Here is a 22,034-nt window from a genome sequence, read left to right on the forward strand (position 1 = left end):
GCCTGCCGTCCGGCCCGGCCTAACCAACACTGCCGTTGGCACGGCGTTGTTGCGGTATTTCGAGTGCCTGAAGCGAAAGTGGGTCGAAATGAAAGCAGCGCCAGAAATGAAGGGCATATTAGCGTTTCGTGTTCTTGAAATGGCTACTTCCACTTGTATGACTAAAATGCATCAATATACTGGCATTTTTCCAGGACGCTTAAAACGCGTTTATCAATGCCTTTTTTTTTTAATCAATAAAACATATAATGCCCGAAATGTTAAATTTTCGTCTCACAGTGTCGCTAGGCGACAGTGAGGCTGAGCAACTATATATATGAACAGAGGCGCGAAAGAAAATACATAAACATATCGGGAAAAAAAACTTGGTGAAAAAATTGGTGATGATAAAATATTCAACTACATGTGTTCAAAATTTTTAGCTCCTCCCTATGTTCATGCTGGCAAAAATTCTGCTCTCGTTTCCCCTGAGTTGAATGTTTTGTAGATGTCGAAGTTATGAGTGCAAATCCAACCTGCTTAATTATTACTCTCTCCCGACGATGGGAACTTTTATCGGTTAAATCCAAAAATAAAGCAATATTTTATCAATATTAACAAGAAATGGCTTTTAGAACAAATTCACAATTTTTATCAACGTTTTAGAGCCTGCATTGCCGCTTACATAATATTTGAAGGTTGCAACTATGCCCTGCTGCATTACATCGCAATTTCCAAGGAAGCAAGACAAGGGCGACCTCACACAGCATCTCTTGCCGAATACGTGGTGCAAGTAGAAGATTTAATATTCGCAACTGGGACACAGACGTACATTAAAACTATTTGAAAGCGAGCCTCGGTGAAAAAATGCTTCAGCAAATCCTGTTTCAGGCCGGTTTAAAAGGGCTAGAATTTATCTCTTCAGACATGTATCATACCCCCATTTCAGCAGATACTTCATCTTTTCTTAGAATAACCTTTCTAAAGGCATCCACTCACCTCCATCCTACCTCGCGAGGGCTTCATCAAAACCACACATAACAGCGGACACCTCCAGAAACCTCTCGAACGCACAGTGAAAGCAAATTACCAACTGCAAAGGGGCCGCCCAGCAGCCAGATCTGTGTACGGGAAACGCAAACCACAGGCAAACTATAATGCTAACGCATTCGGCGCCGCATGAACAGTATTGACCGTGTGCCGCTCAGGCTGTTATCATAGACTTCCTCTAATTATATTTGAGTTTTTTTTTTTTTTTATCTTTGATTGCAACGTTCATTGGTGGCCTACCACAGACTGGGTGTCGAAAGTGCGACCACATTTCCGGCAGCCTGAGCAAGCTCTGTTTAAAGAAATTCTAGCTTATAGTCCGCTGGAGCTGCTCCTGGTGACAGAGAGTAATCGATGCCAGGATTTATCGAAAATCGACCTGGAACCTATTATTCTCGAAACCGACCAGCAAGGCCGCATAAAGTATGTACCGCCGTTTGAAATAGCAGTGTATGAAGAAGCATTTTCTGCTTTTGTTTGTAGATACGCCATTGATTCGAATGCCTTTTATTTGTCCTATTCCATCGATCCGTTCAGCAGTTCACCGGTAGACGACAGATTCCATCACCAATTCTTGAAAGAGATCACCTGAGATGGAACCGCTGAGACCAAAGTCTAAACCTCGACCTCCCTATCCCCCAAATACAGCCACTAGCAAACAGACGACGAGCACACGTCGATAAGACGAAAACAAGGTTCCTACGTTTTCCCTTACATTCTTTCCAGCCTGCTACGGTTGTCGGCAGTCATGGGTCCTTAGCGAAATAGCAGCTATTTTTGCTCCTTGTTACCGACCGCGCTATCGCCGCTCAATGTTCTGCCCTTAGATGGGGTTCTCCACGGACCGAGTTCGGAGACCTGGCTACCACCGATCACGTGTCACGAAATGGAGTTTTCAGAACACGCCTCCCCCTTTGTTAAGCGCCTATATTTGAATCCCGCTTTCGCTAAAGTCATTGTAGTACCGGCCGTACAATGAGATCGAAGTGAACTACAACAAGGATTGTCCCAAAAGGAGGATTGGCATGGTTCACGTGTCGCAGGTGTGGCTAGAACTCCATGTAGCTGCATGGTGTATCGCAGTTTTCTACTGATTGCGCTCTCTACCAGTTGACTCTTTCGTGATCAGTAAAAACAGTCAAGAGTTTGTTATGAGCTACGAACGAGGACGTTACCTAGTCAGAGCTAACGTCTAAAGCGGTCTTCAACGAGCGTTAGAACTAAACCAACCTCGCCCTCAAGTTTAGTACCGTGTTCTAACTACAACGATCGATACCTTGGTTAAAAAAATAATTAAAACTGCGGGCTTTACCGTCGTGAAGCGGCACGTTTTTTCGGAGTAGCGCCGTTGTTCAGGCCTGGGTTGTTTACTTTGAGCTGACATCGTAACGAACACGGCATTGAATTTCTCATCTACCGAAACCCGGCCGCAGTTGCCGGGATAAAACCCGTGATCCAGGAACCAGTAGTCAAACGGCGAAGCCACTGTTTCATCGCGGTGGGTTCCTTTGTCTTTGGAGTATGGGTAGACAATTGACATGTGATACCATTACCACTGCCAAAACGGTCAATCATATTTTATATTGAAAAGGAAAGATTATAATGCGAACACATGTGTTGAATTGCTCGTGCGAAGATAATACCTCTATTATATTATCGGGCTGGTGACCATTGCAGCAATCAAAAGTTATACAAAGTGGGGAAGTTCCTTTTAATTATTAAAACTGGTCTCGAACTGCAGCAAAATGGAGCAGATATTCCTTTTAGAAGGAAAAAAAAAACGAAAAATGACCTGCTTCCTGAAGAATTTCTTATCGAGCTCTTAAGCGTAGGTGCTAAATATTCGTTTCCAGTCTTTTTAAGTAACCAAAAACTTCTGCTAAAATCTACGAATAAACACTTTTATCTGATGAGAGCCAACCAGTACGTATACACTTACTGCCAATTGAGGCTCGTCAGAGAGGAGACAGACACTTTCGTCGTACTTACTGCGTCGTGTAAACATATACGTACACAAAAGTGGCACTGTGGATAGCCGGTATACAAGTCACGGAGCTGGTTCTCCGAGAGGGACCGGCCTCAGACTACAAGAACGTCACCATGCAACGTCCAAGAAGGTGTGATTGATTTCCATTAGCCGGCCACGCCGCACTAATGAAGGGCTCAGCTATGGAAGTCGCGGTTTGACGGTTGAGCACGCAAACGCGATGCAGTAAGCGGCCTTCCGGGGAACGTGACTTTCGGTAACGTGGGGCGAACCGTCAGTTGCTTCTTCGGTCGGTACGGAGATAATGCGCGTGGCCTCAGAGGGTGGGGTGTGTGTCTGTGTGTGTGTAAGGGGGGGGGGGGTGCGGTGCGGTGCGGTGCGGTGCGGTGCGGTGCTGAACACCGATCATACGTTCAAGACTATACAGGTAAACGAGACAAAGAGCTGCTTAGCGCGCTGTGTTTTGGAGAGTGGGAGGGGTCAATGAAGAAAATATTAGGCGCAGGTTTTGCTGCTAAACTTTGAATTTCGTTATAATTGATACTTTTTGTTCACCTAATTATCAAGGATATTACGCACAGGACAAGTAATGAACGATTGATCGCGTTAGAAGGGGGCACCTGACAACTAGGATGCGGTCACAAAATGAATATGGAGCTATAAAAGTCACGACGAACTATACATATGAATTTTGTCACATTTGAAACACAAATTGCATTATGTTTTCAGCCGTAGGTTGTTATTGCACAATGGCAAAGTGTGCCCTTTGTACTCTGATACAAGCGCTTGTAGTGCTTATGCTGTATCGTCATACAGCTCAGTACGTTTTTGGTTTGAGCAGCTGCACTTATCCGAATCAGTTACGCTTTTGACCCTGTCCTGAGGGGCGCTCTGAGAACTTTCATTAACAAGTACGACTAAATTCAAGCACGGGAGAGCACAGACTTGTACCATCAGCCAGAGAACGTGTTAAAGTTCAATTTGGGTTCAGCATAAAAAAAGAAAAGTAACAACGCATAGTAATACACTTGAGGTAGATTGTGAGCATTTTTTTCAACAGAAAACTGCATTTATATTTTTCAGGAACCTCTTTTAGCCCTTATTATGAAACGCAAACTTTGGCATGAACTTAATTTCTGAAAACGAAAAAAAAAAAAAAAACTAGCGATAGAGATCGCTGTTTCATACCTCCGGGATAAGGATCAATGTTAGAAGAATCAAAATGAAGTATTTTATTTCTTTGGTATTAGCTGTCATACTTTTAAAAGCCACCCAATCCTTCGGCAATTCGGTTTCAAGTCCTTTATACTCACTGTCACTTATACTAGCTTTAAGGCAAGCTTTCTCCAATAAAACAGTCCAGTACTTTTTATGCTGCTCACGTCTGAGTTGCAAATCAACAGTGAAACAAAACAACAAAGCTTTGAAACAATCGCCAAATGAGTAATAGTTTGTAAATCAAACTCTTGTGCCAGATTAAATCTCCTCCAATAAGGCAGATTTCAAGCCAGTCGGGGGGAACGGGATGCTCAGTTTGCCGTCGCATATCAGGCTTGATTAACGCTCTCAATGGCTTTGGACACGACCGAGAAGGTATTTCCAAAGAAACAGACGTGAAGACCGCTGCTTGTGCTTTGCGTCGTGTCCACGCAGAGCGACCAAGGTTTTCAGAGCAGCAACTTTGTGGTGTGCGGGAATTGCTCTCGGTTACGCCAAACTGAATAACCACTGAGCGTCGTCGGTCACTAATGGGAGCCGATGAGTTGGCAGGTTTCCAGGCAGCGCATCGGCCAGATCTACCCTGTCTCGGTCTATGGCTACAGGCGCCCTGGAAGTACTGCATAGTGCTGAGATGCTAGGTCCATTATATGTCTTTTTCTTCTCTTGCAATCACTAAATTTATTATTGTGAAACTTCTACGCATGCCGATCTTTGCTGTGGATGGCGAGCCAAGGTAGCGCCTTCGGACACGTGTGTCAGTACCACGGGCACCTAGGTTAGCCTTCATATTCGCTTCATCTAGTCCCACAAAAACATAAACAATGGACTTTTTTAAAACTTAATTTTGGGCTTATTTGAGACAGTGCAATTTTCAGCACAAAGCGAAAATGTAATAGAAAGTTGGGATAGTTGGCTTCGGTTTAGCATAATTGAAAATCGAGCCTCGAACAGAACTAAAGGGAGAGACACGACATGAGACATTTCGTACTGTTCTGTACGAGATTTTCAGTTTCGAATGAGACATAAACTAAGAGATCACCCGCATGTTAGAAATATCCGGAAAGTTCCACTGCTCTGTAAGTCATAGCTGGAGTGTTTTGGGATGTTACACCTCATAAACCAACCACTTGTTTCGGTCATCGTTAAAAATGCTGTACACCTTGAGCACTGAGTATCTTTTATGCGACAAAAAATTCGGCATGAAAAAAAAAAAAAACTTATACTCTAACAAATAGTTGTTAACATGCAACATGAATTCAGCTAATTTCCGCCGTTTTATTCTGTAGGTTTTCACCTTCTTATCGACTCCGCTTCCACTGCAGCTTATGGTGAACAAGAAAATCCTTCGAATAGCTGCACTCAACGCGGCTTTTGTATATGAGACGTTGCATCCAGCGGTTAGTTTGGTTTGATATTTTCGCTTTCTTTGTAGCAAAAAAAAAAAAAAATAATACTTATCACGGCTGAAGTAACCTCACGAGCAAAGCCATCGACCCGCTGTATGGCATTCCTCTTTACTTGTCTTTTTTTTTCTGCCGCTCCAGACTTTCAAAACGAAACACAAGTAAAAATAGACGCGCGGACTTCAAAGCTCGTTAATCACACTTTCCTGTCACCGTATCTGTCGGAGGTTCATGTCAAGACCCGTGTAATGGGAGCGCGGATGAGGTACAGGAAATAGGGGAGAAACCGTCGGACGTTGCTTTCCACTGAAGACGCGTGTCGATGCAGTTGCGCCCAGCATATTTGAGGTGCCTATGTCTGAATGCATCGACAGGCGATCTTGCTCATGACTGCGCGTAGTTTCTTGCGCACGTTTATCCCCAGTGCATTCACACACGCGTGCATTCGCAAGTGTGCACTTATACAAGAACATGTGCATGCTTATCTCGGTGTGTGTTCAAACCAGGCGCACGTATAAAAGCATCGCAGCTGATGGCGAATATTCGAAGCAGTGAGCCCTGACGCCCGCGGCGGCGGTGACACCGAAACTCAATTTAAGCGGGTGGCTGCGGCTGGAATTAGACTCGCACTTCTTCCATCGCCTCCGGAACGGAAGGGGTTCCGCGAAACCAAGCGCGCGTACAAGAAAGAGAGCGTGGCCCTAAACGAATCGATTGGGAGCCGTTCTCGGGCGCTCCTGGCACGAGGGGCGCTTTAATTAGCACACCGCGCTCGCTGCTAGGCGCCGCACTCCGCAGCGATAGCGCCTGGCTGCTGCAACCACGAACTCTGTAGCTCGAAAAACGTACGCAGCATAGCACCCGGAGACGCCGATATCAATTATTCTTTTCCCCAGAACACATGCACACTGTCTCCCAGGAACGAAGGCAGACAAAGAAGGCTTGTTCGCAAGTATTCGAGTAGCGAGGCTGAACCCCGGGGTGATGCACTTATGTGGACAAGGAGCGACGCCTCCTGCGTCTGACAGCGGCCTCGGCAGGAGATGCACTCTGCGAGCGCCGATGCTGATGGATGATGAGGAACGGAGAAGAGAACGACCACCTGACGCGGAACAGCTGCAGCTGACCTCCCGTTTTCGCTCTATCGTTCCAAGTAATGGCAGCCGGCTCTTTCCCTCTTTCTTCTTTCCCTCTCCTATCTTTTTGTGTTCCATCCTATCCACTGCGACCATATATTTTTTTTTTCCTTTTACGACCATTACCGGTGCTTTGCTTTCATTATCGCTAAGGTCTTATTCGCGCCGTGTGCGTAAAGTGCGGCAAGATGACTGAACACAGTCACACATAGTTCGGGCTGAGGTGATCTTTTGCTTTGTTACTTAAGGTGACAGCCTTCTTACTTGACTCAAGGATGGCACGAGAGGAAGCGATACCAAAAATATTACCTGATTTCGTATCAAAGTTACGAAATAATCGTTTTTTTTTGTTTTTTTTTTTGCAGCGTTCTGGGCGGCGTCCAACCAATTCGCCACCTATTTAGCATCCATCTGCAACCCAAGTCAGAGTCTATCTTGAGATAGAGAATCAAAGCAAAGACATCTGTACCTCCAATTTTATGCAGATAATTGTAAGTGTAGGTGTTCTGCGAGAATTTGGACAGGTACTGCGCATTTCCTCTTTCCATAACCAAGCGTACGAAAGACGTTAAACACTTTGCCAAACTCTGTGGCAGCCTCTTAATGCCCAACCAGAAAGAAAATCATTTAAAACAGAAGCTTGGGCACGTTGGTAATCCATTGTGTAGAACAGCGCGAATAAACAGCGCTCGTCTTGTCTTCCTTCGTCCCTGTCGTTTTTCGCGCTGTTCTACACAAAGAAAATCATGCCAAAGCATGCCAAAATTTCTTCCCCACTTAATTGGCTTAGTCAACGTTAAATCCCGGCTAGTTTTTACAAGGATGGGTAGGAGACAACATCCACCTGAAGGCAATGCCAACCATAGCGTGAAACGGTCCACTAAATAATTGAAAACGAGGATGCTTGTTGTCGCTGTTACTAGCCACGTTCAGACGACTGTGTTAACGCGCCTTGTGTGATTTCCATCTCTCCCTCTTTGAACACCTGGGCTGCCTCACAAGCTCTCTCTGTTTTTTTTTGTGTGCTGCAGTTGTTCATCACGTCTCTTAAACCCAATTTTTATTAGTAAGGCACCCCGCTTGTACAAGCACTCTTGCAAAACGCATGTAAATTGCAACTGCTTTTTCCGCGCGCATTTGTCGATACGCGTTCGTCACTTCATCGGTGCGTCTATTCACGCCACATGTGTTTATGGCGATGCCCTAAGCATTTCCCGCCCTCGCACCCTCTCGATGCTAGCTGGTCGATGCGTCCTCGAATCTTCTGCCGTTGATTCGATAGGAGGAGCGCGTTTACCATTACGAAGTGGCCACAAAGTAGATCGGTTAATCAATGTCGCTCAGCTTGCTGATTTTTTTCTTTCCCCTAGCGACCGGTTCATTACTATTCCAGCTTCGCCTCTTTTTCGTTTTCTCTCCCAGCCCCTGTGCCCATATGGCCCACCCCCTCAAACATTGCACATGTCGCCGTCACGCGAGAGAAGGAGAATGTGAAAGAGAAAAGGAAGTAAAAAGAAAGAGCACTTGGTCGCCGGGGAATCGAGGCCGATCAATAAACCGTTCACGGCGAGCGTCTAAAATACGGGCCATCGGAGACTGTTGCTCGCGGCGCTCGAGATAAGGGCTCGTGGAAACAGAAGCTACACGACGACCACCTCTCCACCGTATAGAGCGCTCTCACTGGGCGCGCATTGTGTGGGCCGCTATGGGCTCTCTTTGAATGGCCCCTGTCATCTGCGGGATTGCTACAAAATAGGAGGTTAAAGAGCAGCGACTACCCAATCTTCTAATGGCCACATCATCATTGAGTTGATTTTCCTTCTCTTCGAGTCTGCTTTCCGCTGCCTCTTATGTACTAGCCTAAATCGACACTCCTTCGATGCGCGTTTGTTGCGACTTAGAGGATATTTTATCTACTCTTACCGGCACCCGTATTTAGAATGCAGGGAAAATAATACCGCCTCTCTAGATTTCTTCGACATTTCCCTCCAATAGGAGCCCGATACATTTTGGCTTTAAAAAGCAGCGTCTAAGGCCGTCAGACGTTTGTCGGAGGCCACCTTCTTGCACTGTGTGTCTCTTTCACCTAGTAGGAACCGCAAAGAAGCCTTGAAACTTTGAAAAGAGAAACTTGAAAAGATAAGTTGCGTATCCAAACTGTGTCTTCTTAAAAAATTCTATCATGCGCCGCTGAATGATTCAGCAATCGACAGTCAAGCAAGTCCAGCCACCCTAAATGCATCTATCTGCCCCAGCACGGACTACAGCCAATATTTGTTCATTCTTTGTACAGATTGTGGTTAACCGTTCAGAAATGGGATACTTGCCTATCAACACTGAGCTAAACTCTGACCCATCCCCCTTCAAGACTGTCATTGATTCACTTTTCACTTGAACATTACGACCATATTTCATGTAGTACCCGAAACCAGGGGCATTTGGGGTACTACTAATAAATAAATATTTAATAGCTAGCGATTCGATTCAAGCGAAGGAAATGTGAAGGCAGTTCTCTCTCACTCTGTAATCACTATCTATTTGTAACCCCTCCTTTAATACATTTGTGCTGAGACATTCTTCGTAATTTCTATAATTGGGGAGTCAATCTTAGTAAGACCTCTACCTTTCTCATGTTCTTCCAAAATTTCGAGGAAAACACCCTGAAAATCGCTTGCCATGGTCAGTGGACAAAGGCTTCACACAAATGCCGACTCCAACTCGGACAGCCTTCGCCTTAGCTGCCCCTTTAATGCAGCCGAATTAAAAAAAAATAGTCTACAACCTCACATCAGTCTCATATGCTAGAATCACTGCAGTCCGACGCAGAGAAATATAACAAAATTTAGGAGGAAGATTAAACTTCGTTTTAAGAGTAGACGCGATAGCGTCCTTACACAGATTAACACCGCCTTTTCACCCGTAAGTTTTCTGCATTCAGAGAATAGCAAAATTCGTCAGTGTTTAGCTTCCTCAATTAATTTCGTTTTCAGGTAAAAGAAGGCGCAGTATTAGTCTCACTTCTCTGTGGACTCCTACGCTTACAATGTAGCCGTCCATATGTCACCGGTTCGAATCCCTGTCGCAAACATGGCTCCAAATTTATTGGCAGATGGATACAAAATGGGGATCGAAATGGCATGACATCACATTGGCCGCTGCACAATCGAACGTCTGCCTTACAATTTTGACAGTAATTCACGTGCGTATTTTTGCCGACACGTTTCTAGAAACTAGGATACGACGACGGCTTTTCGGCGCAAAGAGCTCAATACGGTATTGAGTAAAATGCTTTCAGTATTTTTCTCATAGTAAAGCCTCAACCACATGTACATACATCATGTACCCTACCCAGGCTCCCAAAATATGAGGTCAGTATAAAGGTGCATGCATTTCTCACAAAATAAGAAGCGGAATACATAGTTTTAGCCATCATAAACTCCGCATTAAGTGTGACAGTGGGAAACGCTGCTTTAATATTCACGAACTATAGACAACCATGTTAACAATAACTTATTGCGGAAGCCCATCTCTCTTCTCAAGTGATTAACATCGATTTTGGAATAAAAAGCGCGAAGAACGAGGACAAAGATGAGAAAGACACAAACACAGCGTTTTCTCATCTTTGTTCTTGTCCTTCGCGCTGTTTATTCCAATGAGCAACAACTAGCCCACACTTCAACGCTTGTAACATTGAATCATTGTGTGGAGTTCCTTCGTTCTTTCGTTTTTCTGACGAAATTTAGTCTTGGGCTTCGTCGACTGCCTGCAAAATGATCTGGGGCCGGACTTGAAGCATTAATTCATACCTTAACTAGCGTTTACCTAACAAATTAAGATTCTAATTGACTGTTTTCAGGACATGACTGTGGCTAAGAATGCAAACTCGTTCAAAACAAAGCTGCGCGCAACAAATGTAGGAAAGGCTAGACGCGTAAAGGCGGCCGGTGAAGCAGTTTTGTAGTTCCTTCTGTCCTCAGAATCAACTGATGTGTACAAGCTATGGCTGTGATAAAACAGGAACGTATTGCTAAAACGTTTTTGTTTTCCTATTTTTTATGCGCTGATACAAAACAAACGCGCGCATGATTCCGCTCTTTGAAAAAAAAAAAAAAGCGCCCCGTATTGCTAGGGAAGCAGCGTAACAAATGCGCAATAGAGATCACGTAACTATACTCATTTTTTCAAGTCGTTTAACGCGGAATGATTTAGGAATTTATTTGCTATTTTTTCAGCAACGCAGCCATCTTTCCGCGCAGAGAAAGCGTTGGTAGCGATAACGAGAACAGTAATTTATACCCACCTGGTTTATTATGTTAAAACAGCTCTAGAAACACGGACAGATAGAAAGACAAACTAACTCGCCCAAAACGCCACTCCGTCTGGTTTACTTTGCTATTTCTATTCAGTACCCCTTCACACAACCACAACAGGCCCCCTAAAACCTAGCATTTCCGCAACTGAGGCCGAATCTTCATGGGAAACATGCGTATATACAGTCTTAGTAGCGCATTGGGAATCTGAAATATTCGTTAACGCAGTATCAAAGCTGGTTTTGAGCCGATTGTGGTGTGAAATATTATGCGCGGAAGTGAAAGTAAATTTAATTTTCAATACCGTTTTCAATATACTTGAACGGCTTTGACTGAGGTCAGCTCCGAGTAAACTATCAGCCTTCACAAGAAGCTATTCATGGCAGTCGGCGACGGTACCACGCCGAGTATGTAAACAAGAAGCCAGGGAAGGTTAAGAACGGGTGCGAACTAGTCGCACATGATTTGAGCTAACGCACCTGAACTGGTCCCTGTTGTTGATGTTCTCCTGTCTGAGGCTCATGATGACGGGCCCCAAGGCCTCGTCGTTGGTGAAGTAGTTCCAGTGCTCCTTCCCGTAGAAGTGCCTCTCGTAGGTGTCTTCGTCGCGGGAGACCAGCTCCAAGCCTCCCGACACATTGGGCGGCAGACCGCAGTCTGCGGTGCCGTTGCTGTCCGTGGGATCCGGCAGTGCGTCGACTTCCTTCCGCGGGCCCGCGCACTCGATCCAGTAGCCAGGAGCAGCCTTGATGCAGTGCGGGTACTGCTCGCAAGGGGTGCCCGGACACGCCTGCGACACGCAGCGACTTCATATATGGTTGTTGTTCTGTTTAGTTCGTGTTCAGCCAATTTGACAAAGCTGCCTTTTAAGCAGTGACCAGTTATGCAGGGCCCACCCTGAGCTGTCGCATGAAGTCAGTTCACGGTCACCGATCAAAGCAGTCAGGAATGAAAAATAAGGGAGCAGAAATGTCCAGTTATAAGATATTGATGGGAAGTAGTGAAGAAGAAAATATGGTAAGGCTAGGATGGACAGAGATAAAAAGAAACGAAGAAAATATTGTGCGGCAAGCTTTCTCCTGCTGCTATACCAGCGCTGGGAACAGCATAACCACTGGCGACGTGCAACGACTATGATGCCCCCGAAAAGCGGCGCAATGACGACAGCACAAAGAAAGGTTGGGTTTGGTTTCTCGGGTTTAACCTACCAAAGCGACTCAGGCTATGAGAGACGCCGTAGTTTAGGACTCCGCAAATTTCTAACACCTGGGGTTTTTACGTGCACTGATATCGCACAGCACACGGGCGCCTTGCTTTTCGCCTCCATCGAAAAGCGGCCGCCGAGGCCGGGATTCGATCCCGCATCCTTGCACAAAGAAAGAGATATAACGCAAGAAAATGCTACCAACGTTTAATATGAAAACTAGACATTAAATCAATCCCTCACAATCAAGCATTTGGGCCAGAATACTATCGCAAAAAATATAGCATTAGCACATAAGGCTAATCAACAATAATATTTTTTATTCCAAAAATAAAACAAGTGCTATGACAAAACTCACGCAGTGGCAGCTTTGCGGGGCTAGTGAATAACGAGGAGGCAGAAACCGGGTGTGTGTGTTGGTTTGAACACCATCAGACTGTAAATAAAACCCCTTCTTGCACAACTAACAAGCGTCTTAGGCGAATCAGTATCTAACCAACGAAACTAAGCCAGTGTCAACCACTCGCAACAAAAGCAGAGTAGCACACTGAGACCAAATGCAATTTTCCTTTTTGTGCTGTCGCCTCTTTGGTGTTGTTACTTAGTGAGCTCCATGCAATAATGAGCTCCGAGGTCTGTCATTCTGCAATGGTGCCCGCTTCGAAGAGCAGGTGCTATTGCGCTGCGTCATGTACAGCCTCGTCAACTTCTAGCTATAACGTTGTCACTGATTTCAAGGTGTCATTGCGTCGGACCCGGCTATGCAATAAAGCTAAGTGGCTGGCCAAGTGAAACAGCTCATCCGGGTCCCTGTGTGATTGCATCGCTTTGCATCAATATCCACCTGTGTCGAACGCAGAACGCAATGTTGCTTTGAAAGCAGTGACCATGTTATAGCTAGATGTTGATGACCCTGTACGTATGTTTTGCAATTCCGCTCGTCCTAAGCAGAGGACTGCCTTCGCCAAATAGGCTGGCGTTATGTTTTAAGAGAGAGAGAGAGGAAAACAAAGTGGATGACGTCGCACATGTAGCAAAGGAAACCGTTTGAATTAGGTACCATACTCGTTGCAACATTTCGCCAGCAGACATCCTATTTCCGAGTTTCCTGAAGGCCGAGTGCGCTCGATTTCGGTTGTGTGCTTAAAAAAGGGCTTAAAATATTAGTTTCTCTTTGTTTCAAAACTTAACGCATCACTGCCCTATCCGCAGGTTCAAACTCTCCATTGACACTAACGGCGCACTGTTTCAAAACAAGGTAAAAAGAGACACTTTTTTTTTTTTTACAATTAATAGAGTTTTGCAGTACAACATGTACCCCGTGGCTGAATTTATTTTTCTGAAGCTCTTTTTTTAAAGCTCTATAGTTGAAGTGAAATGTGGATTTAATGGTTGGCTGGAACGTCTAGCACTGGCAGTACTTCGGGCACAGCAGGGTCGAATTACCAGCCGCAGGGCACAGCACAGGTCCCGCTACAGCGGGACCTTTTTGACCATTCCGTGGACAGCGCTCTAGAACCGCGCCACCGCGAGCAATTTCTTGACCTTCTACACCAATTCCGCGCCTCCTTCGACATTCCGCAATCTTCCTTGGGCCGCACGACGACCGTTTCCCACCTCATCGACACTGGCGCTCATCCACCTCTCCATCAGCGGCCGTATCGGGTGTCCCCGACTGAGCGCCGTGTTATTGCCCAACAAGTCGATGACATGCTGCAACGCGGAGTAATTAGAGAATCCTGTAGCCCATGGTCGTCTCCTGTGGTCCTAGTTAAAAAGAAGGATGGCTCCATACGATTTTGTGTTGATTATCGCCGCCTCAACAAAATCACTCGTCGTGATGTGTACCCCGCACCTCCACCAAGTGAAATGTGGATTTAATGGTTGGCTGGAACGTCTAGCACTGGCAGTACTTCGGGCACAGCAGGGTCGAATTACCAGCCGCAGGGCACAGCTTCAGCGCGAGCGAGATGGGCGCCGGAGACAAGCGATGGTGATGGCGATGCCGCAGCGTTTTTCTGTTCTTTGTCTTCTTTACAGAAGTTATTTCTGAGAGTGTCCTCTGATAGACTCGTCATACGCCACAGAAAGTAATACCTTTGCTTCTTTTTATGCATCTTTCGTTTGCGCATGAAGGCTTATTCCTAACATCTAAAGCGCCAGAAATGCAAAAAATACCCTTAACAACGAGATCATAAATGAAAATGCGCTGTTCTTGGTCGCCGTAAAGTCAGGGCAGTCGATATCCTTGGCCCGCTGTACCATTCAAGAACCTTAACGACACGCAAGTCTCGCAACCAAAAGCAGTGACATATTCGCGGTGATTGAATCTGTGTACATGCCTAGCCAGAAAACGCAGATCCTCCCTTCCATACACGAAAACAGAAGGAAGGGTAAATGCATGCAGCGCTGTACAAGCTCACACGGGCGGAGGCAAATTGGGCACTTCATCATTTTGCTCATGTGCGTGAAAGCCGTTACCCCTGAGTACGAGCGCAAGGTCCGCTCGTGGCAGCCGTGATATACGCAGCTCTCTCGAAATAACGAATGCGCTCATTTACCACCGGTTCGCAGTGCAACCCGGTTTCTGTCGCCGGAGACCCAGCCATGCAGGCCCTCGTGATGCGGCCGGAACATACACCTTACGTAGAGCTCGCGTTCGCTTATTAATGAACCAATCCCAATGAGCGAGTGGTGCGGCCACTCCTTCTTGCGTAGAAACGAAGCACGCTCCGAGGCCGACCCCGTGTCACCACGTGCTTGGTTTGGCACCGATGCCGACACGAGGTAGCATTTCTAGATTGTTTGCTCGCGTGAGGCAGGACTCGAAGGAAAGTACAACAAAAAAAATTGTTCGGTTTGAACACGACATAATCCAAAAAGACGATAATGCCATCTACAGTGGCATTAAATATTCTGTCGTTATCCCAATATTTCTGACCTGAGAGAGATAATCATTGTTGCAAATAATTGGTGAAAGGCTTCTGCCAGTTAAATACATAACCTGTCTTCAAAGTTGTAGGTTCGCTTCCTCTCTTAGAGATTGTATCGCAGCGCCGTAAAAACGTACACTCGTGTTGAGCACATGCACCTTTTTGTTCCAAGACATAGCTGCAGCATAAAAAGCGTTCAAACAGTAAATATAGACATTGCATGTGATTCGAGCTTACAAGCTTAGAAATGATCCATCGCGTCGCTCAATAAAACTTCGTATTCTTTGTGGTCGAGGCATGATATTATGTTAATTTGTGCATGGAAAAATCATACATTGGTACAATAATATAAACCCGGTCGTAATCCTTCAGTATTTAGTTGAATAATTAATTATTCTCAATGCATCTAAGGACATCAATATAAGCAGTGCCCGTATGCACGCCTCGTTTTAAAACCTTGAAAAGCAGATTAGCTGAGCCCATGCTTGTTCTTAACGACAGTGAAACTGCACAATTTGTAGCAGACAACAGCCGTGAAGGCGAAAAGCAAGGCGCCGCTATACTGTGCAATATCAGTGAACGTTAAAACACATCCCATGTGGTCGAACAATCTGCAGCATTCCACCACGGCATCTCTCATAGACTGAGTCGCTTTCTGAAACAAAATCGAATCAAACCAAGTTTATGGCGGTGAAACTTAAAGGGGACCGTGTAATGTGTACCATGTAAATGCCCACTAAATATCCCCAGTTCGTCGGAATGATTTGCAGCCCTTTAATACGAGGACTCCTTCTCATTTCCTTATTTTATTCCATCCTTCATTCGTTCCTCATTTGCGGTTCGGGTGGCCATCTAAAACAGAGGGAGCACTGTGCACTTCCCATCCTTCAGATACAATTTCATAATTCGTCCTGAATAAGCCTTCTACATCCTTAAGAGCAGCAGCAGGCGGAGAGCAGCAAGTGATGAAATTAATTAGCGGCCCCAACTGAGATTCCAACTGTCTCATTATAAGAACCACACAGTTCGGTGCGCACCTATACTCAGGCTTTCAGGACCCAACAGGTCTTAATTCTTCCACGTAACAGACAGGTCTTCATAACTTAAAGAAAGACAAAAACAAAACAAAAAACAAATCGACGCCTTGGGATCAGCGCAGTGTGTGCAGCAGACAAAGAGCGGTTAAATGGAGCGGATGCAGACTCGAGCCGGAGGAACTGCCCTGACGCACCTGCACCGGCACGGGGAACGTGAGCGTGGTGGAGCTCTTGCGGCGGGCTTCGGCGCAGCCCAGAGACTGGCGCTTGTACTCGCGCAGCTTGGCGAGGAACTCCTCGCCGCTCGATAGGCCCGTCACGTCGGCGTAGTGCAGGCCGCAGTAGATCTTGTTCTGGAAGCGATGCGCCGCCTGCCAGCTGGAGCCTGCCAGCCGCAGGCCGCACGTCTCGCACACCAGGCAGTCCTCGTGGAAGGTGTCTCCTCCGCCTTCCCACTCGGGCAGCGGGCCACCCGTGGTTGTGGCGGCGCTGCTGCGCCGCCGCTGCGGAGTCACCACGGGTTGACTGGGCCGTCGGCTCCGACATCCTTTGTCCTGCTCGGAGCCAAAAGACAAGAGCGTGCACTTAAAATAATCGACAGCTTCGAGAAAAGGAGTTAATCAATCAGAGACAAGGCACGACGGGAGAAAAAAACATTAACAGTACTTGAAGGCGGTTAAACCAAGTTTGTTGAGCGACAGGTCTGTTTTGCTTGGTTTTACGAATACCACATGTTCAACTGATGTCATCTCGCGTCTATCATGCAATCTCTGAACATGTTGGGAAGCGATTACCTTTCAAGATCAAAAGTCAAATGGGTATTAGTCAGGGTCAAGTGGCCCCGTAGTCTTGTGGTCATGCACCAGCCTAACATATCATAACACAGCGGGCGAGACTTGGCGCTAGACCGACTAAGTTCCAGCGTGACCTTGGCTCTGATTCAAGGTAACCCGCACGGCACCGAGTGGTACCAGAGTTTTTACCTGGAGGAGTAGAGCGGTCGCTCTAAAACACTTGGCTTTGTTTTTTTCATCAGAAGAAGAAAGTGTACTTGCAGAACAGTTGCAAAACGTGCAGTCGTACACGAATACAGTCTACGGAAATAGCATAGCCCAAGTGCGCGGTGTATGCTGCATGCAGTGTGTGTGACAGTGTGCCAGAAAGCATGTTCTCAGTGATGGCTTTGAAAAATGGGTGTGAACGTTTGAGCAATTCGAATGTAGCATCTCACAAACAAGGCAGCACTTGAGGGGTAAGTTAATATGAGCTTAACCACGGCTCAAAGGCTACATACTTCACGCCACGTACTCGCGCTAGTATATTTTAATCATCGATGACTGTGCTAGTTCACTCCTCATTATATATTATTGAAACTTAAAACACGAACTTCATTACCTACGCTTTAGTAGTTAACATTATTTAACGGCGTTCGCATACCTTTTTGAAAGTTCTCTCTTTATGAGCAATAAAAGCGTCTTACCGAACCAACCGAAGACCCCATACATTGAAGCATAACGATTGGAACTAAATATATAGTGCATTTGTTGTAAATATTTGTTCTTAATCGACTGATTATCGATGTCTTTTACCCATATTATGACAAGCCGAAGACAGTATACATCGAAGCATAACGATTGAAACTGAATACATAATGCATTTGTTGTAAATATTTGTTTTTAATCGATTGGTTATTGACGTCTTCGCACCATAAAAGGACACAATAAAGACTAATGCTCATGCACTGAGTACTGGAAAGTTCCTCCGCTTAACTAGCCTTGCTGATCAATAATATTAAATAGAAAACAATTCATTGCTCTATTCGGTCTTTATTTAAGCAGATTAACAAGGCTACAACGACATACCAATTTGCCACATGAAGTATATTCATTTAGTCTAGGCTGTTGACGTTACTGCGTTGAGGGAGCTGCAATGCCCGAATATAATGCGCTTTACACACTGATCTCCCGCACAGGGACAGAACCCAACGCTCGTAAGGGATAGCAATCCCGAATGGCGGCCATGGGATTGAATGTTCGCGCGATTCCTTTGTTTTATAACGATACAAACACACCTCGGGCGTACTACCTTACTTTCCTCGTGTCCTTCTCTTGGATGTTCCGGTAAGAATGTTAGCGAACTGATCCCTTTCCCTTTTCGTAACGTCTCTTGTGGAGTCCAAGCGCTAAGAGCCCACCCGTAAATAATCGCATTCGGCGTCGCGACGACGAGAAAGCAGCCCTGAATGAAAGTAACAGTCATGGGGGTTCATAAAAGCCGCGGCAGTGCTCGGTGATGGCGGCTCTTTCGAGAGCAGCGCCTGCGATGAGAGCTTTGAGGATCAATGCACAGCGGGACTGGTGACGTTGAAAGATCGGCAGGAAACCATAAAGGGATCCCAGCGCTCGCTCACCGCTGGAGCTGCACGGAACGCGGCAACTCTTTTACGACTCGCGTGAAACACGAGACGATATGAAAGCGGCAGTACGGCGAAGGAAGAGCTCGATTAAAAACAGAAAGATGGAAAGGAGAAAGCGAAACAAAACGTGGAAGTACTTGTGGTCTACACGACGCGTGTTTTTCCTTTATGTCCGTGCAATCCCGATGAAGGTTTGTTTTTAGTTTTGCAAACACAGCAAATCCACCAATAATGAAAGAAGGATTACGTGCTAGGAGGCTGCAGCCTCTTAGGCGGTGTTGGAGTTCGCTGTCCCTACGGTTCGCAATGCCCACACGTGTTCCAAAATGACGCAATGTAAAATTTTCATACCAGTATACCCTCCTAAATGTAAAGCATACAAAGAAAACTAGGAAATGAGCAGCGTTCTCTATCACAATTTTACGACCTCTTTCTCCGAAATTATGGCATCTTCGATTGCCCATCGCTGAATAATTTTCAATTCCAGCGACGCATTGGTAGGGCTGCTCGAAAGTACTCGCTTTAAAGAAATTTCAAAGGTTTTGAATTCAGACCTGACACATCCTACCTCGAAGCTTTCAGTTCTTCAGCACACTCGTGCAAGTTTAGGGCACCAGATCTTGAATATCTAGTGCGTGCTGCAAACGTAACTTAGCATGCGTGACTTTTTGGAAGATCGTGAAGCAATGAAGTAATGATCTCCGTCAGCTTTTGACAGAGTAGGGATATGACCGCAGACCTGTATAGTGCTCAGAGAATTAAAACAAAAATATGCATTTGAGTTTCGAATTTAGCACCTTCAACTGCAACTAATGCATCCAGCTATATATTCAGCGTATATCTTTATTTTGATCAAGAAACCAATTCAGTCATTCTTATGTCTGCACCACAACACTCTTCGCTTCTGCAGAGTATGCCTACCACTTGTCATTTGATAGAGCAGAGTAAACTGAAGACGTGTGGAAGCCGCTATGTGAGAAAATTAGTCTCAGAAAAACGCCAACGCCTAAATAGCGGATGTGTCAAGAATAAAAGACGCAAAAAAAACTCGTGAGCAATTAACTTGTTGATTAGCTTGTTCCATAGGATAAAATTATCTTAGATTTGGGCTGATTGTCGCATTGTTGTCGCCCAGACAAAATTCAGCTTGCCAACTACCGTTCCGTGTTCGTTATTAAAGACAGTGTCAAAGTGTTCGGAATTTGTGAGAAATTCAAGGCTCTAACGGCTATCACAATATTTGGATGAGTAATATCTGGCGGTAAAAGCAGAGACTTGCAAATTCCCTTTTCACCGCGCACCGCATATTCGCACCTTGCATCTTACCGGTAGTCGCCTATTGGGCTGAAGCGTGAAGGCTAAGGAAAATGGTTCTACTCAAGTTGAGGACAACACACAGATCTATGGAACGGATAACAGTGTCTAGTGTTAAGAGACAGGGAGCGTGCTAAGTGGGTCCAAGAACAATCTCGAGTGAACGACATTCTAGTCCAAATCAAGAAGAAATGAACATGGGAAGGACATGCGATGCGAAGGGAAGATAACCAATAGTCACTAAGTGTAACAAATTAGTTTACAAAGGGATGAAAGTGTAGCAGGGGGGCGGCAAAACATTATTAGATGCGAAGTTATGGTTGAGAAGTTAGGAGGGATCAAGTGAATGCAGCTAGCACATAATCTGGTTAATTAGAAGGGTATGGGAGAGGATTTTGTCATGCAGTGGGTATAATCCGGATTATGATGATGATGATGATTACATATTCGATGACGACAAAATATTCAATTGGAACACTCTGGTTTCGTTATGTAGCAAGTGAAGCTGTCATCGTATGTACACCGTTTATGAATGTGGCCCCTAACTAAATAATCTAGATGATTTATGTTGCTTAGAAAAGGAAATTAAATCAATACTGTAAGTACCGGTAGGTATCAGTTGATGTTCAGGTAAGTGCTCAGACTGCCCATGAATTATGTTAGACAATCTTTAACCGCAAATAAAGTGGTGCCGGAATAGCACTTACTATTTCATCGAACTGCCGTCTCCAAAGCTATCCGCTCTCTTTTTGTCGTTATCAGATTTTAAATAGTTGCCTTCAAAGGTCATTTAATGGTTAGTAAACTCCAGTTTTTGATTTTACACGCTACTAGGCTTCAGCGCAAACTATATGAAACGTGCGGCGAAAAGCACCGGTGTATCAGCTAGTCCCGTACAACAACCTTACAAAATAGGTATCCTAAGTGTATGTGGTGAAGCCAGCTCTCGAGGTCAATACTGCGACGAATACGAAGACGACGAAGCGGGCTCTGGCGCAGGGCGGAGCGTTCAGGAATGGACTACATCTTACCAGTCATCGCGTCATCATGTTTCTATTATCTCACCGTGTTACATTGCTTGCCACCACGTGCATGTAAAAATATTAACAAGCAGGCTGCAGACTAGGAGCATTGAGTTTATTATTCAGACAGAAACTAAAACAAAAAAAAAACATACTTACGTTATTATGGATAGTTGGATCGGAAAAATCAAATACAGCTTTATTGTACAAATATTCCAATCGAGAAGCAAGTATGGAATAGTTGAAGATAATGTTAGGAATTATTGAAGGCATTGTTCCATTCTTATTATAAAAAGCAAAATGTTTCTTTTAATCTTTGTCCTTCGTTCGCATTCAGTATTTAAGCCTGCCATAAAAGAAAATCCGACTACGAATCGTAATATTTTGACAATAACAAAACATTCAATATCAAACAACTCTGAGCCTACCAAGAGGAGGTCTGAGGAAATACCGTTTATTACCGCGGAATCTACGACATGCCAAAAGATTGCATCACAAAAAGGAATTATGGCTTAAAAATGCGCTTCTCCTGAATTGCTTCCACCAGCCTGCACTAGCAGAACCTAGACAGCCTGTTTTTGTTTCATTATCTTTTCAAATCTCACTACGTGGGATTGAAGCAATTCGTTTCTTTTCATAACGAAAAACGTATATATAGCGTACTGGACTGGCCGACAGCTACAAATCACCCGCGTTGTTCACAATGTACTTTCAACGCCAAGGAACGCCTTGAGAGGACGAAAATATTTCTAGCAACAAGGGCTTACCCGCTTGGACGGCAAATAAAAACACCAGCAGCTTTTTTTTTTTTTTTTCGAATCTAGCTGGTCGCTTTGTGGATAGCGGCAGAGCTTCAAATAACAGCTACCGAGTTCACTTTGACTCAAATGCTTCAGATTTAGACGCATTACATTCAAGCCGCTAGCATTTTTTGGCTCATCGCGCAAGTCTCAGCATGAATGTTTATCTCCTGCAGCCGCGACGCATGCATGACACGATGTTGTTTCTAATAGAGATGATCA

General features: G+C 45.1%; 1 protein-coding gene across 2 annotated transcripts in view; it reads right to left on the reverse strand.

Moving 5' to 3' along the window:
• rsh (Rap GTPase activating protein radish) overlaps nt 1-22,034 on the reverse strand; it is a 204,137-nt gene that overhangs the window by 167,979 nt on the left and 14,124 nt on the right. The window contains exons 2-3 of one of the 2 annotated variants that reach the window (XM_084605637.1): nt 16,455-16,817; nt 11,566-11,876 (exon numbers count right to left, since the gene is read on the reverse strand). In XM_084605637.1, the coding sequence (XP_084461763.1) occupies nt 11,566-11,876; nt 16,455-16,817 (674 nt within the window). The remainder of the gene's footprint in view (nt 1-11,565; nt 11,877-16,454; nt 16,818-22,034) is intronic. The other variant, XM_084605636.1, reaches the window with a different exon arrangement.

The sequence above is a fragment of the Amblyomma maculatum genome, chromosome 6, assembly GCF_055883805.1.
Source record: "Amblyomma maculatum isolate TAMU_Amacu chromosome 6, ASM5588380v1, whole genome shotgun sequence".
NCBI lineage: Eukaryota > Metazoa > Arthropoda > Arachnida > Ixodida > Ixodidae > Amblyomma > Amblyomma maculatum.